This window comes from Castor canadensis, chromosome 2 (genome assembly GCF_047511655.1).
Source record: "Castor canadensis chromosome 2, mCasCan1.hap1v2, whole genome shotgun sequence".
Taxonomy (NCBI): Eukaryota; Metazoa; Chordata; class Mammalia; order Rodentia; family Castoridae; genus Castor; species Castor canadensis.
Genome location: NC_133387.1, coordinates 6,376,775 through 6,389,776, shown reverse-complemented (window position 1 = coordinate 6,389,776; position 13,002 = coordinate 6,376,775). Strand labels below are relative to the sequence as shown.

Here is a 13,002-nt window from a genome sequence, read left to right as displayed (position 1 = left end):
AACTGGGGGTTGGGAGCAGGCTGGGAATTCAGACCTAGTCTCTTCCTTACCCTTGCTAGGCCTCAGTTCCTTAAACTAAGGCCTGACCCACACCCTGTGTTCCCACTGTCTCTCCGGACCTGGGAGAGAACCTCTCCTTGGCCCATCCTCCACACAGCCTTCCTTCCTTCCCCTCCTCCAGTCTACAGCACTGATTTCTGGGTTTCACCTCCCCACCCATTCACCTGCACAGGTACCTAATAGCCCTGCTCCTAGGTCAGAGTGACAGGGAAGAACAGGGTGTCCCATACCCACGAGGAGTACCAGCCTGCCTCTGACCTGATAAAATTGGACAGCCTCCCCCTGCATTGAAGACTAAGACAGAACCCGGCACACACCCAGAATGCTCAGCTGCAGGGTCATAGTGCCAACAAGTGCAAAACCAAGTGGGAGTGGTTAATGCGAAGAACAGTGTGAAATTCATCTGAGAAATGGGGAGGCTCATGGAGAAGGTGGGACAGTGGCCTTGGTGGGTTAGCCAAGGCATGGGGGGTGCCCACCTGGAGTTTCCAGCACTACAAGGGCTGAGGAAGGAGGAGGGAGAGTTGGAAACCAACCTGAGCTACATAATTCAAGGCCAGCATGAGGTACATAGCAAGACCTCGTCTTAAAAAAGTGGTAGGATAGATAGGCAGACAGCTCACCCAAGTGAAATGAGTTTATAGTCCCAAAGCTGTGAATAAGCAGGCTTGGGCCCCACTCAGCTTTTTAGATGCCAAGAAAGGTACCTGTGAAAGGCTCTTAAACTGAACTGGTGTCGTCCAGGACCAGGAGCAGTCAAGACCTTGTGTCCTTGTACTACTGCAGATGCACCAGCCCTCCTCACCTGCTCTCAGGATCAGTGGCCTCTTGTCTTGATGCTATCCATGTCACTTCTTATGAAACCAGTTCATGTCCAGCCATGTCCAAGCTGTGAGACTCCACAGAGCCCTGTTCCCCAGAGTAGGGAGAGAAGTACTGCACCTTCATGGCCAGCCAAGCATTTTGGATTCTTACTGTGTATGAAGGGTGGTGCCATCTTTCAGGGACCATGGCAGCAGTACAACTTCAGGATAGCTTCTGATTCACCTTCCACCCACCCACTAGGGAGTAGTGAAACCTCTGGCCATGTGTCTGCATTCACTGGTCCTGTAACTTACCTTGCTCTGTCACCTACTTAGTAGATATCAGTAGACTGGCTGTGCTTGGTCTTGAAAGCCTCTTCCAAGAATTAAATGGAGGTAGTCTGTAATGAAGTCTTTAAAAAACCACAGTTGCAGGCTGGGTTATGGTAATATACACCTGTAATCCCAGTTACTACAGTGACTGAGAGGATCATGGTTTAAGGCCAGCCTTGACATAAAGTTAGCAAAACCCCACCTTAATCAGCCTGGCACCATAGTGCACACCTGTTGTCCTAGCTAGAAGGATTGTGGTCTGAGGCTGGCTCTGAGCAAAACGTGAGACTCTACCTAAAAAATAAAGCAAGAAAAGGACTGGTGCATAGCTCAAGTGGTAGAGCTTCTGCCCAGTAAGCACAAGGCAAACCCTAGTACCAAGACGGTTGCTGGTGGCTCACACCTATAATCCTAGCTACTCGGGAGTCAGAGAGAGATCAGGAGGATCATGGTTCAAAGCCAGTCTAGGCAAATAGTTCGAGAGTCCCTATCTCTCACACAAAACACCTAACAAAAGAGGGCTGGTGGAGTGGCTCAAGTGGTAGAGCACCTGCCTAGAAAGTGAGAGGTCCTGAATTCATACCCCAGTACCACCACCAAAAAAAAAAAAAATCAGCATGTGATAGTCTTGGAAAGTGTCATAACTGTGCTACAAGACACCTTATTCACTCATTCCTTCCAAAAAATTATACACCTGTCCTGTGCTGCTGAGCCCGGAATAGTCCCTGTTTCCTACCAGGCCCAAGAAGGACCAGTGTGCAGACAGGCAGGTGCAGCATGGTGGGTCACATTTGGCTGGTGGAACCTATATCTCTACTCCTCATAGCCAGAAGCCACCAAAATGAACCCTGTGGAGGCTCCAGTGCTTTTCAGATGGAGTAGAAATAAATTTCAGTGAATTAATGGAGATAAGCCTGCTTCCTCTCAGGCATACAAGTGACCAATTCCCAGATACACTGGTGGGGGGAGGGGTGAACATTTATTCAGCAGAACTTGACAGTGATGAACAGCAGACCTGGCAGTACCCTGTGCAGGTGCTCTCCGGAGGCCCCTTTGCCTCTGAGCCTCAGCCCTTCAGCTCGGCCCAGTTCTTTGTTCTGCTTGAAGCCATCTGGCATTGACCTCGCGGACAGTGGCTGTGTTTGGAGGTCTTTGCTCCAGCCACTGGGAGTGCCTGTCCCCTGCTGTCTTCCCCTCTGCATCATCACAAGTGTCTGTCTCTGGTCACATCACCAGCTGGCTCTGCCCTCTCAAGGGCACACCAAGCTGACTCAAGGGGACAGAGTCCCTTCCTTTGGAGGAATCCCCGTACAGAAGAGAGCACTTCCTCTCCTAGTACTGGTAGGAATGCACAATGTCATAACTATTATGGGAGGAGGACGGATGACATTTTTCAAGTTACATAGGCAGTGACCTCTTGACCCAGCGATTCTATTTTTGAGAGTTGACATCTGTGCAATGGTATTGATAGCAGCACTGTCACAGAAGGACTGGAGACCCCCAGTGATCCTCGGGGGTGTGGTTACACAACAGCACATCCCCTAATGGGATGACTTGCAGCCACTTTTCAAAATGAGGGAGATTTCCAGGTGCTGTGTCACACAACCTTTAGGCTTTGTCCAGTGAAAGGGCAAGAAGTAAAGTTGAAGTGCCTCTGATACTTGGGGGTGGCAGGTCAGCCCACACTCATCATGGTTGAGGCCAGCCTCATCAACAGGGATGTGGGGAGATGGGATGTGATTCCTTATGGAGAGAGGGACACTCAGAACACAGAACAGCCCTGCATGTGGGACCTGAAAAGGGCCCTGGCCAGCCAGTGTAGGCTGGGATGCTGGGGGCACAGGAAGAAGAGATCTGCCAGTGCCAAACCCCACCACCCTCTAGCTTGGTTAAGGGCCAAGTCCACTCTGTGAAAGAACAAATCCTAGGTAGGGTTAGTGAGAAGGAGGAGTCAAAAGAGAAGGACGGGCTGGACCAAGGCGCAGCAACTGACCCTTAGATCTGATGTTCAGGAGCTGCAACTGGGAACCAAGAGGGCCCCAGAGGCACCCCCACACCCCATGTATCTCTGGGCTCCCTTCAAGTTCTACTCAGTACTGCTGCGGTTTCCTCCTGGCGCCTCTGGTCTCTGACAGCAACAGCCCCCCCACACTGCACTAATGGCTCAGCCTGGAGCCCCAGGGACCTCCCCCGCCCCCCCAAGACTGCTCTGGCCCCCTTGCCCCCCTCACTGCTGAAACCCAATCCTATGCAGCAGCTCTAGCTCCGCACCACTCCACAGCCCCTGCCTGCCACTGCTGCCTGCGCCCTACCTGGTCTCTGCTGCGGACAGAGCCCCAGCCCAGCACCAATTCCAGCGGAGCTGCCGCCTGTCCTGGGGAAGGCCTAGTTGGACTGGCAAGTCACCTCATCAATCCCACCAGGCCAGTGCCTCCCTACCTCTTAGTCTTGGTTCCTCTCCTGCCCTCACCTCACCTCCCCCTCCCTCACCTGCCTGGCCACCTGAATCCTACCAGCCCTCCAACCTGCCCTCTCTCACTCCTTTCAAGCCGTGTACCTGATTACCAACCCTTCAGGCCTCTCAGCCCCTTCCCCGGGCTCCAGCCATGAAGCCCTCCTCGGGGCTGGAGGAGACCCGGCGGCCAGCTTCAGACATCCGCATGTTTGCCAGCAACTGCACTCTGCACGGACTGGGCCATGTCTTTGGCCCCGGGGGCCTGACCCTGCGCCGTGCACTGTGGGCCACAGCCCTGCTGCTGTCCCTGGCTGCCTTCCTCTACCAGGTGGCTGAGCGGGTGCACTACTATGGGGAGTTCCGCCACGAGACTGCCCTGGAGGAGCGTGAGAGCCACCAGCTCACCTTCCCGGCCATCACCCTATGCAACATCAACCCACTGCGCCGCTCCCGCCTCACACCCAATGACCTGCACTGGGCCGGGACCGCTCTGCTGGGCCTGGACCCCTCTGAACACACAGCCTTCCTGCGTGCCCTGGGCCAGCCCCCGGCACCACCCGGATTCATGCCCAGTCCCACCTTCGACATGGCACAGCTCTACGCCCGTGCCGGTCACTCCCTTGAGGACATGCTGCTGGACTGCCGCTACCGTGGCCGGCCATGTGGGCCTGAGAACTTCACCGTGGTGAGCTAGCTGCCCTAGCTGATCCGCTCAATGACCATAATCTCCAGCCTTGCCAGTCAGGACTCCCCCAAAGTCAGGGAACCTTAACTCTCTCTACCTGGGGCAATCCCTTCCTGCAGGCCACAGGCTCCCCACCCCTTGTGCCATTCTGTTAAGCCCAGGAACCATCCTCCTGGGGAGGATGGCTGCAAGCCCAAGGGTTGGCCCCTGGAGCCCTTGCTCCTGGGGGTGGGGAGAGCTCGCCACTAGAACTGTTCTGGAGCAAAAGACCGTCCTCTCTGCCAAGAGGAGTGGACTTGCTTTCCTCTGCCTCATCACCAGTCCCAGAGGAGTGCAACCAGCACACTTCCTTTTACCCCAGTTGCAGAAGGAACACCCTGCAGGCTGTGCCCCAGGACACAGTGGGAGGTGGAGGAGTTGGAGTGATAGAAGTGGAGAGTGACATGTGGGTCTGGGAGCATTGAGATGTGGGCTTCAGAGTTCAGAGGAGACCCAACCGGATCATGAAGAAAGCAGTGGCCCCATGTCCACGTACTTGCCTGTCACCCTGTCTGCCCCTCAGATCTTCACCCGGATGGGGCAGTGCTACACGTTTAACTCTGGAGCCCAAGGGACAGAGCTGCTTACCACTCCCAAGGGTGGTGCCGGCAATGGTCTAGAGGTCATGTTGGATGTTCAGCAGGAGGAGTACCTGCCAGTGTGGAGAGATGTGGGTAAGGGGTACATGTATGAGGCTGGGAGTCTGCCCATGGGGAGGGATGCAGGTATGGGATGCACCATGGGACTGGAGGGACACAGAAGGGATACAAAAGGCTAGAAGTAGAGGATGGGAAGAGGTGCCATGATCTTTCTGTGAGAAGAGGCAGGCCGACTCATTCTAGTCCTAGGGAGAGGGTTGCCAGAGGAGGTCTCTCCTGGGGGGAGCCCAGGTCTCAATGGCCCTCCTCCCCACAGAAGAGACCCCGTTTGAAGCTGGAATTCGAGTGCATATTCACAGCCAGGAGGAGCCTCCTGCCATCGACCAACTGGGCTTTGGAGCAGCCCCTGGCCACCAAACTTTTGTGTCTTGCCAACAGCAGCAAGTAAGTTCACCTGTGCCTCCTCCAACCTTTCCAAAGCTCCGAGCCCTTTTCAGTGGAGCTCCTCAGACCCCAAGCCGCAGTCCCTCAGCCTGTCCTTGAGGCTGGACCGCAGCGACCTCTGTGTTCTCCCAGAGCCTTCTTAACCCCGTTTCTCCATAGCTGAGCTTCCTGCCACCGCCCTGGGGCGACTGCAGCTCCGTATCTATGGATCCCGACTTTGATCCGGAGCCCTCTGATTCCCCGGGTACCCTCAGCCCTAGCCCTCCTTATAGTCTAATAGGGTGTCGCCTGGCCTGCGAGACCCGGTACGTGGCTCGGAAGTGCGGCTGTCGAATGATGCACATGCCTGGTAAGGGACTGGGGTCTGTATTGGGTTGGGGGTGGGGAGAACCTAGGGGCGCTCTGGCTCCTGGAGCTCTCTCTTCCACCCTACCCCAGGCAGCGCGCCAGTGTGCAGCCCCCAGCAGTACAAGGACTGCGCCAACCCGGCCCTGGGTGAGGGCAAGCCTCCTGCCTCCCGTCCCCACCTGCTCCGCCCTTGACCCCGACCCGACCGGCGGGCGGCCCTGACTGCGTCCTCCGTGGCCCGCAGACGCCATGCTGCGGAAGGACGCGTGCGCCTGCCCCAACCCGTGCGCCACCACTCGCTACGCCAAGGAGCTCTCCATGGTGCGGATCCCGAGCCGCGCCTCCGCGCGCTACCTGGCCCGGAAATTCAACCGCAGCGAGGCCTACATCGCGTGAGCGGCCCGCGGGCCGGTGGGGGCCAAGACGGGGTGGACACCCTCCTCTAGCGCCCTGGCTTCTGATGGGCGGCCGGGTCGAGTCGCAAACCCTGGGACTCTGGACAAACTGCTGGACCTTTCCAACCCAGGGGATGGACGGTGTTGGCCCACGGCTCTTGAAAGGAGCCAGAGACCCCACGCCCGTTTCCTGCTGAGGACTGCCTTCAAGGGCAGGGGAATATGTCCAGCCGACAGCCAGGCCCATCTTTTCCTCCAGGGAGAACGTGCTGGTTTTGGATATCTTCTTTGAGGCACTCAACTACGAGATGGTGGAGCAGAAGAAGGCCTACGAAGTGTCCGAGCTGCTCAGTGTGTACTGAGCGCCCGGGCGCGGAGGTGTGGGCGGGGCAGGGAGTTCCAGGTGACTGGGAGCTGACAGGTTTCATGTCTCTACAGGCGACATTGGGGGCCAGATGGGACTGTTCATTGGGGCCAGCCTGCTCACCATCCTTGAGATCCTTGACTACCTCTGCGAGGTGGGCGGGGCCCCAGAGCGGAAGGGGGGTTGGAACCAGGACAGTAAGGTCCAGAGGAAGGTGCTGGTCATCTCCCACTGCCGCTTGCCCTCAGGTGTTCCGAGACAGAGTCCTGGGGTATGTCTGGAACCGAAGGCGCTCCCAAAGGCACTCCAGGGCCAGTCTGGTAACAGCTCCCTTTTCCTCCCCTGCTGCCACCTCCAGCAGAGTGCTGGGCCCTCCCTAACCCAAGAACACTGGCTTAGTGTGTGTGTCGGGGGGTGGTGCAGTGACCTTGGTTGGTCCCAGGGAGGGATTGTCCCCTCCACCTCCGACCCTCTTCCTCCCACAGATTCAGGAAGGGCTGGATGGCCATCGAACCCACGTTGTTCCCCACCTCAGCCTGGGCCCCAGGTAACTCAAAGTGGCCCCCTAAGGTCAAGGAAGGAGGGGCAGAGCAGGTCCAGAGGGTGGAAGTTAGGTCCAGGAGGGCAGGGTCAGGGAAAGTGAAGTTCTCCTGCCCCAGCACTGTGGCCTGTCCCACCAGGCCTTCCACCCCTCCCTGTGCTGTCACCAAGACTCTTTCAGCCTCCCACCGTACCTGCTACCTCGTCACACGGCTCTAGACCTGCTCTCTGTGAGCTCAGGGCCATGCCTTGACATCTGGACTGTTCAGCCTACCAGCACCTTTGCTGTCTTCACCCCAAATAAAGCTCTAATGCATCTGCCTCGGGTGTTGGTCTCACAGGGCAAACACAGCTGAGCCTAGTGAAGGTCAGCCTCCTTGGGGCATCCTCCGCCAGCCATTATCCAGCTGGACACCACTGCTGAAATGTGGGCCTGGATCCCAGTTAGTCTCCCCCAGAGAGGGTAATAAGATGTCAGCCATTTGCACCTCAGTATGAACGAGTTTATCAGACAGACATCTGAAGAGAGCTCAGGTGTGACAGCACAGAAGAGTGAAGGTCAGTAGGCACTGACTGCTATCAGGATACAGGTGGAAGAAGGTGCTCACCCAGAGCCCAGCAAAAAGGGGTAGGAGGCAGGTTATCATTAGGAGGAGCTACGCCACTTCTAAGAATGCAAGATGATTTCCTGCCTTCAAAGACCATGATTTCTTTTCTCACCTTTGGGACCAAATGTGCTATGCAGCTTGTCTCTGAGACAGCTCTTACTTCTCCAACCTCCCACAGCAGCTGTAGCCCCAACTTGTCCTCTTCCCCTCTTCCTGTCAGGAAGGGCACACCAGGCTCAGCCTTAGAGCCAATTTCCCTCTTTTGCTGCACCCCAATCATTGGAAAACTGGCAAATATGGGTGGAGGGGAGGGGGTGTTCCTGATGGAACCTCATTCTTCGGGTCTCTCCTGCCCCACCCAGCCCACAGATCGAAGTATGGGGGAATAAAAAGGCAGAGTCCACGGGGTGTGGACAGCCACAAGGAGAGGCCCAGATATTTTCTGCCCATTATGGTGGAAGGCTATTCTTGCTTACCGATGCTGGCTGCCTGTCCCCTTGGGACTATGTCAGGCCCTCCTGGCAGAGGGAGGCAGGGGTGTGCATGAGTGTATAAGGACATGTGTGTGAAGACAGCCTGCCTTGACCCTAACTGGAAGGTGTGATTGTCAAGGGCTATGGCCCCTGATCTCAGACAACTTAGAGTGGACAGCTGGATATGCTGGAGCTGGAAGCAGGGTGGTGGAGTATGGTAAAGTGGGCCAGGGGTCCCTCAGCCCTCTTCAGAGCTACCCCACCACCACATCAGCAGACTGTGGGACAGGAGCCAATTTATGAAATTAAATAAAGTCCATGGAGGAGTGAAGATCTTGGGCCAGGGCAGCTCCTCCCTGGCTGGGCCCAGCACAGCTGGTGCACACATACCACACCCCATTTTTTCTCCCCTCCCTGGAGGGGACTTAAATAGGCCAGGCCCCAGCCTGGCAGCCAGGGATCCCAGGGTCTACGGGGGACAAAAGTCAGAGAAGTAGGGGTGCTGCAGGGCCTCGTCTGCAGAGATGCGCTGCACAGGGTTACACTTCAGGAGATTCTGGAGATGAAGGAAAGGCAGAGTGGGCTCAGGCCAGGTCAGCTGCTCAGAGCCCACCCGCCCCTAGTCCCTCTGGACAAGGGCCTTGACTCCACCACTTCACATTACACCCTGGTCACCTACCTGCAGCAGGTCCCTCCCTGTGGCATTGAGCTTGGGCACGACATTCACCAGTGACGTTGTGGCTGGGTACATTGGATAGGGCTGTGGAGGGGCAGGGAGAGTCAGACCAGAGTGTGCGACTGCAAAATCAAAGGGACCTCTATCAATCATGACACCTCCCCCCCAAAAGCGCCATCACACCTTATAGTCTGGCAGTTTGGTCATGGCAGGCCACTGCTCCTCCGTCGGTGTCCCTAGCAGCGTGTCCATAGGGTCAAGGGTCATTTGTGGGAAGGGCTGCATTTGCACCTCAGGGGCAAGGTGAGGCCTCTTGCCTCCCTCCTGGTGGGGATCCTCCTTACTCCATTCCTCAGCCTAGCGTGTGATTCACATTTGCCCCACATTCACTCCACCTGCCTGGTATTTAACTAATTCAACTCAATCCTGGATGTCTGTGGTCTTAATGAACCAGGTGTCCTCCCTCCTCCCACAAATGTCTGTTCCTTCTGGCTCCTTCATTCTAAGAATTCACCTCCTACCAAGCATGTACCCTTCCAGCTGCCTCCATCCTTGCCTACAGGCTGTACCTCTACAGTGTGCACCTGTTCAGGGACAATCTGCCCCTCCCCCCACCCCAACGCCAGGAAAACCCTTGGCCCCACCTTCTGACCCAGGCTACTGCCACTGTCAGCCCTTCTCTAAGCTCCCTGCCCGCTCCTTTTCAGAGGGAGGATGACAACCGGGCAAAGGACTGAAAGGCAAAGGGAAGTGGAAGGATATCGAAAGATCCTCTTCAGCTGGTCGTCCACGTCATTGCCAGGGAAAAGAGGCCGCCCAGCATTGGCCAGCTCTGAGAGGAAGAGGGGAAAGCCATGACACACGAAGGACCCCTCACTTGGAGGCACCCCCTGTACCTTCCATCTCCAGCCCCGAGGGTCGCACTCCCTTCTTCCACAGGGGACCCTCCAGACCATATTTGTCAAGCCAAATGGGAAATTAAGTGCCTCCGCAGAGCCCCAGTATGTCACCTGCAAAGATGCAGCCTGCTGACCACATGTCGATGGACGTGGAGTACAGCTTGGCCCCAAAGAGGACATCCGGTGGGCGGTACCACAGAGTGACCACCTGGAGAAGACACCACCCACAGGAACCCCCCCCACACACACACACTTAGAGGGCTAGGGAGAAGGAAACTCCAGAGAGGCAGATGATGCTGTGGGGCCTATAGAAGAGGCTGAGAGAAGCCCAGTGGGGACTCCCTCCCTCATCCCATATTCCATCTCCTGGGCTCACCTCAGCAGAGTAGCATCGGACTGGGATACCAAAGGCTCGAGCCAAGCCAAAATCAGCCAATTTCAGCTCCCCATTCTGAGGGAGAGATGAGAGGACACATGGAGACATGGAGAGGGGCTGTTAAACCATTTGGGGCAGGCTCCAGCTCCCCTTCCCTCATCCTACCCCCTTGGTGCTCCCCAACCCTGGCTCCAGCCTCTGCGTTCTTCCCCCCTGCTCCCAGAGCAGTACCCTGTTTATGAGAAGGTTCTGGGGCTTCAGGTCCCTGTGCAGCACATTGCGGCTGTGACAGAATCCGAGGCCTTTTAGCAGTTGGAAGAGGAATGACTGGAGAGAGGCAAGGAGGAGGGAGTCAGACCTGCGAGGCTTCACCCTGCAATGGGTCTTGCTCCCTCCTCACCGTCTCCTGGGTTCCATGGCCCACCGAACTTGCAGCACCACGTTCAGTGGAACACCATACAGTCACTGTCAAGGACTCACTTTGCATGGCACTGAGCATCAAAAGTACAGCAGTGAGCCGGTGCAGGTGGCTCACGTCTGTGATCCTAGCTACTCAGGAGGCAGAGATCAGGAGAATCGAGGTTCAAAGCCAGCCTGGGCAAATAGTTCGAGAGACCCTATCTTGAAAAAACCATCACACACAAACACACAAGAAAAGGTCTGGTGGTGTGGCTCAAGGTGTAGAACCTGAGTTCAAACCCCAGTAGAGCAAAAAAAAAAAGTACAACAGGAACAAGTTGGTCCTGCTCCCACCCTTTCTGGATTTTATAGGTTTGTGGGTCTTCCTGCTTTCCCAGTCCCTAGTTATCTCCCTACCTGGCTACACCTGAGCACACACACACCATACCCAGCAACAAAATGCAATTCTATCGTGTTATTCAGGACCTGGGCCAAGGTGCTTGGTCTTGGGCCTAGAACAGTGTCAAGTGCACAGTGAAGCATTCAGGAAGCCATTTTATTTTTATTTATTTATTTGGCAGCCCTGGGCCTCACTCTTGCTAGGCAGGTGCTCTTACCACTTGAGCCACTTCCCAGCCCTTTTTTTGTGATGGGTTTTTTTCGAGATAGGGTCTCCCAAACTATTTGCCCAGGGCTGGCTTTGAACTTCAAGCCTCCTGATTTCTGCCTCCTGAGAAGCTAGGATTATGGGCATGAGCCACTGGTGCCTGGCTAGGAAGCATTTTTTTGTTTCTTTTGATTTTTTTTTTGAGACAGGGTATTGCTATGAAGCACAGGCTGGCCTCAAACTCTTGATCCTCCTATGTCAGCTTCCTAAGTGCTGGAATACAGGTGTGAACCAACACGTCTGGCAGTATTTGTTGAATGAATGAAGTGTTTCTCTATAAGCCTCCTTCCTCATCTCTTAAGTACAAATAACATCAATATCAGAGTGTTACTGTGCAGGTCAAAGGAGACCAGGTAAAAATGTTTGCTAAAATGAAAATAAGAAAATGCTCATTAAAACTGGTGGCCCCTGGAGAGCAGAAATAGGGTTCCTCTGATACCCCAACCTTGTGCTCCAGGAGTGCTTACACTGAATAAAGTTACCCAGCATTGAAGAGACCCCAGGACACCCCTCCCCTCACCTTCACAATCTCTGGATCGAGATCACCATTGCAGCTGTCGAAATATTTCTTCAGGTCCTAAAAAAGGAGGACGACGGGAGAATGGGAGAGAGCTTAACCTCAGCCTTGACTGCTATACCCTCCCCAAGATCACTGCCCCCCAAGTTCACCTGATCACAGAACTCAAAAACCAAAGTCAGCTTCTTGTCACTATGCAAGACATCATGAAGCCTAGGGAGAAGGAAGGATTCAGTCAGGCCCACACTTACCCCATAATGCCCTATACCAGCCCAGTCTAATGGGAAGCCTGCACCTCCTCCAACAGCCGCGCAGGCAAGGAGGGCCTGCTGCGCACACACCTGACAATGTTCTTGTGCTTCAGCTCCTTGAGGAGGCAGATCTCCCGGAGGGCCGAACTTGGCACACCCTACACGTGGGAGGGAGCCAGGAAACAGCAGTCACAGCCCACCCAGCCCACGCCTGGACTCCCCCTGCCCCAATCCTACCTCATCATCGTCATCCAGCCTCACTCGCTTCAGAGCCACAATTTCATGGGTCTCCCGGTTCTTGGCCTTGAACACTGTTCCATAGGTGCCTAGGGGAAGGAGGGCAGGAGTGAGAAAGGATGGCTATCCTTTTCTTCCTGGAAGTGGAGGGCAGCATCTGAGTGTGCGACGAAAACGTTTCAGTGTGAAGGCCAGCTTTGTGAGGAGGTGGCAGGTGGGGAGGTGCAAAAAGGAGCCTGCAGAGGCTAAAGGGTCCCAGCAGGAGGGAGAGTCTGCAGGCCACAGGGCTAAGGAGAGCTATAATAAAGGTGGTGTTCCGGAAGGGTCTGCAGAAATATTGAAGTTGGAGATCTGCAAACACACTGAGGGTTGGGGTGGAGGAGAGGTTTGCAAGTGGTGCTGAGGCTAGGGTTGGGGATTGAAGGAGGAAGTGCCGAGGTTGGGAGGTCCAGTCTACAGGTTGGGAGTGGGAATCTGCAGGAAATTCTAACGTGAGGGAGAATCGGTGCCTGCACAAAGTGTTGCTCAGCGGCCAGGGCTTCTGCCAGTGCTGAGGTCGGAGCCTGCAGGTATTGCTGACGATAGGGGAGTCAGGGCTGCTAGGAGTGCTGAAGGGTCTGCAGAACAGCACCTTGCAGGAACATATCGTGGTTCTATTACCTTCCCCAATCTTCTCCAGTTTCTCGTATTTCTGCATCGCTGCGGCCGCGGGGACCCCTGCGGGGCCTCGGTTCTAAGACTTCGGCCCCGGCGTTGCAGAGGAGGCGGCACCCCAGCTCCGGCCCCGCCCGCCCAGTTGTCCGCTCGCGGGCTTCTGGAACTTGTAGTCCCGGG

At 55.7% G+C, this 13,002-nt stretch overlaps 2 protein-coding genes across 7 annotated transcripts; one reads left to right on the top strand and one right to left on the bottom strand.

Annotated features, from left to right (window-relative positions):
* The first annotated feature begins 15 nt into the window (after positions 1 to 15).
* Positions 16 to 9,659, top strand: Asic3 (acid sensing ion channel subunit 3). 6 transcript variants are annotated; one of them, XM_074060762.1, is made up of 11 exons: positions 16 to 4,336; positions 4,899 to 5,049; positions 5,291 to 5,418; positions 5,578 to 5,767; positions 5,857 to 5,913; positions 6,011 to 6,158; positions 6,421 to 6,512; positions 6,600 to 6,679; positions 6,774 to 6,845; positions 7,011 to 7,072; positions 7,206 to 7,386. In XM_074060762.1, the coding sequence occupies exons 1-11, from the start codon at positions 3,803 to 3,805 to the stop codon at positions 7,282 to 7,284; spliced, it is 1,593 nt and encodes a 530-aa protein (XP_073916863.1). In that variant the 5' UTR covers positions 16 to 3,802; the 3' UTR covers positions 7,285 to 7,386. The 6 variants fall into 6 exon arrangements, with proteins under 6 accessions (XP_073916863.1, XP_073916855.1, XP_073916838.1 ...); XM_074060754.1 differs by lacking the exon at positions 7,206 to 7,386 and adding an exon at positions 9,530 to 9,659 and having other exon boundaries at positions 6,600 to 6,845; XM_074060737.1 differs by having other exon boundaries at positions 6,600 to 6,845; positions 7,206 to 7,441.
* Positions 7,555 to 12,968, bottom strand: Cdk5 (cyclin dependent kinase 5). Its single transcript, XM_020176379.2, has 12 exons — positions 12,829 to 12,968; positions 12,169 to 12,257; positions 12,022 to 12,089; positions 11,833 to 11,893; positions 11,684 to 11,740; positions 10,329 to 10,424; positions 10,098 to 10,172; positions 9,833 to 9,929; positions 9,585 to 9,654; positions 9,006 to 9,066; positions 8,826 to 8,906; positions 7,555 to 8,702 (listed from the first exon to the last, which is right to left on the bottom strand). Exons 1-12 carry the CDS (start codon positions 12,863 to 12,865, stop codon positions 8,616 to 8,618), a joined length of 879 nt encoding a protein of 292 aa, XP_020031968.1. The 5' UTR covers positions 12,866 to 12,968; the 3' UTR covers positions 7,555 to 8,615.
* Positions 12,969 to 13,002: the final 34 nt, after the last annotated feature.

Coding starts and splice junctions, on each gene's coding strand:
- Asic3 (XM_074060726.1), top strand. CDS start 3,803: ATGAAGCCCTCCTCGGGGCTGGAGGAGACCCGGCGGCCAGCTTCAGAC. Junction 5,050..5,290: donor GCCAGTGTGGAGAGATGTGG/GTAAGGGGTACA, acceptor TCCTCCCCACAG/AAGAGACCCCGTTTGAAGCT. Junction 5,768..5,856: donor TCGAATGATGCACATGCCTG/GTAAGGGACTGG, acceptor ACCCTACCCCAG/GCAGCGCGCCAGTGTGCAGC.
- Cdk5 (XM_020176379.2), bottom strand. CDS start 12,865: ATGCAGAAATACGAGAAACTGGAGAAGATTGGGGAAG. Junction 11,894..12,021: donor AAGCACAAGAACATTGTCAG/GTGTGTGCGCAG, acceptor CCTTCTCCCTAG/GCTTCATGATGTCTTGCATA. Junction 9,067..9,584: donor CAGCTGAAGAGGATCTTTCG/ATATCCTTCCAC, acceptor CCCTATGGACAC/GCTGCTAGGGACACCGACGG.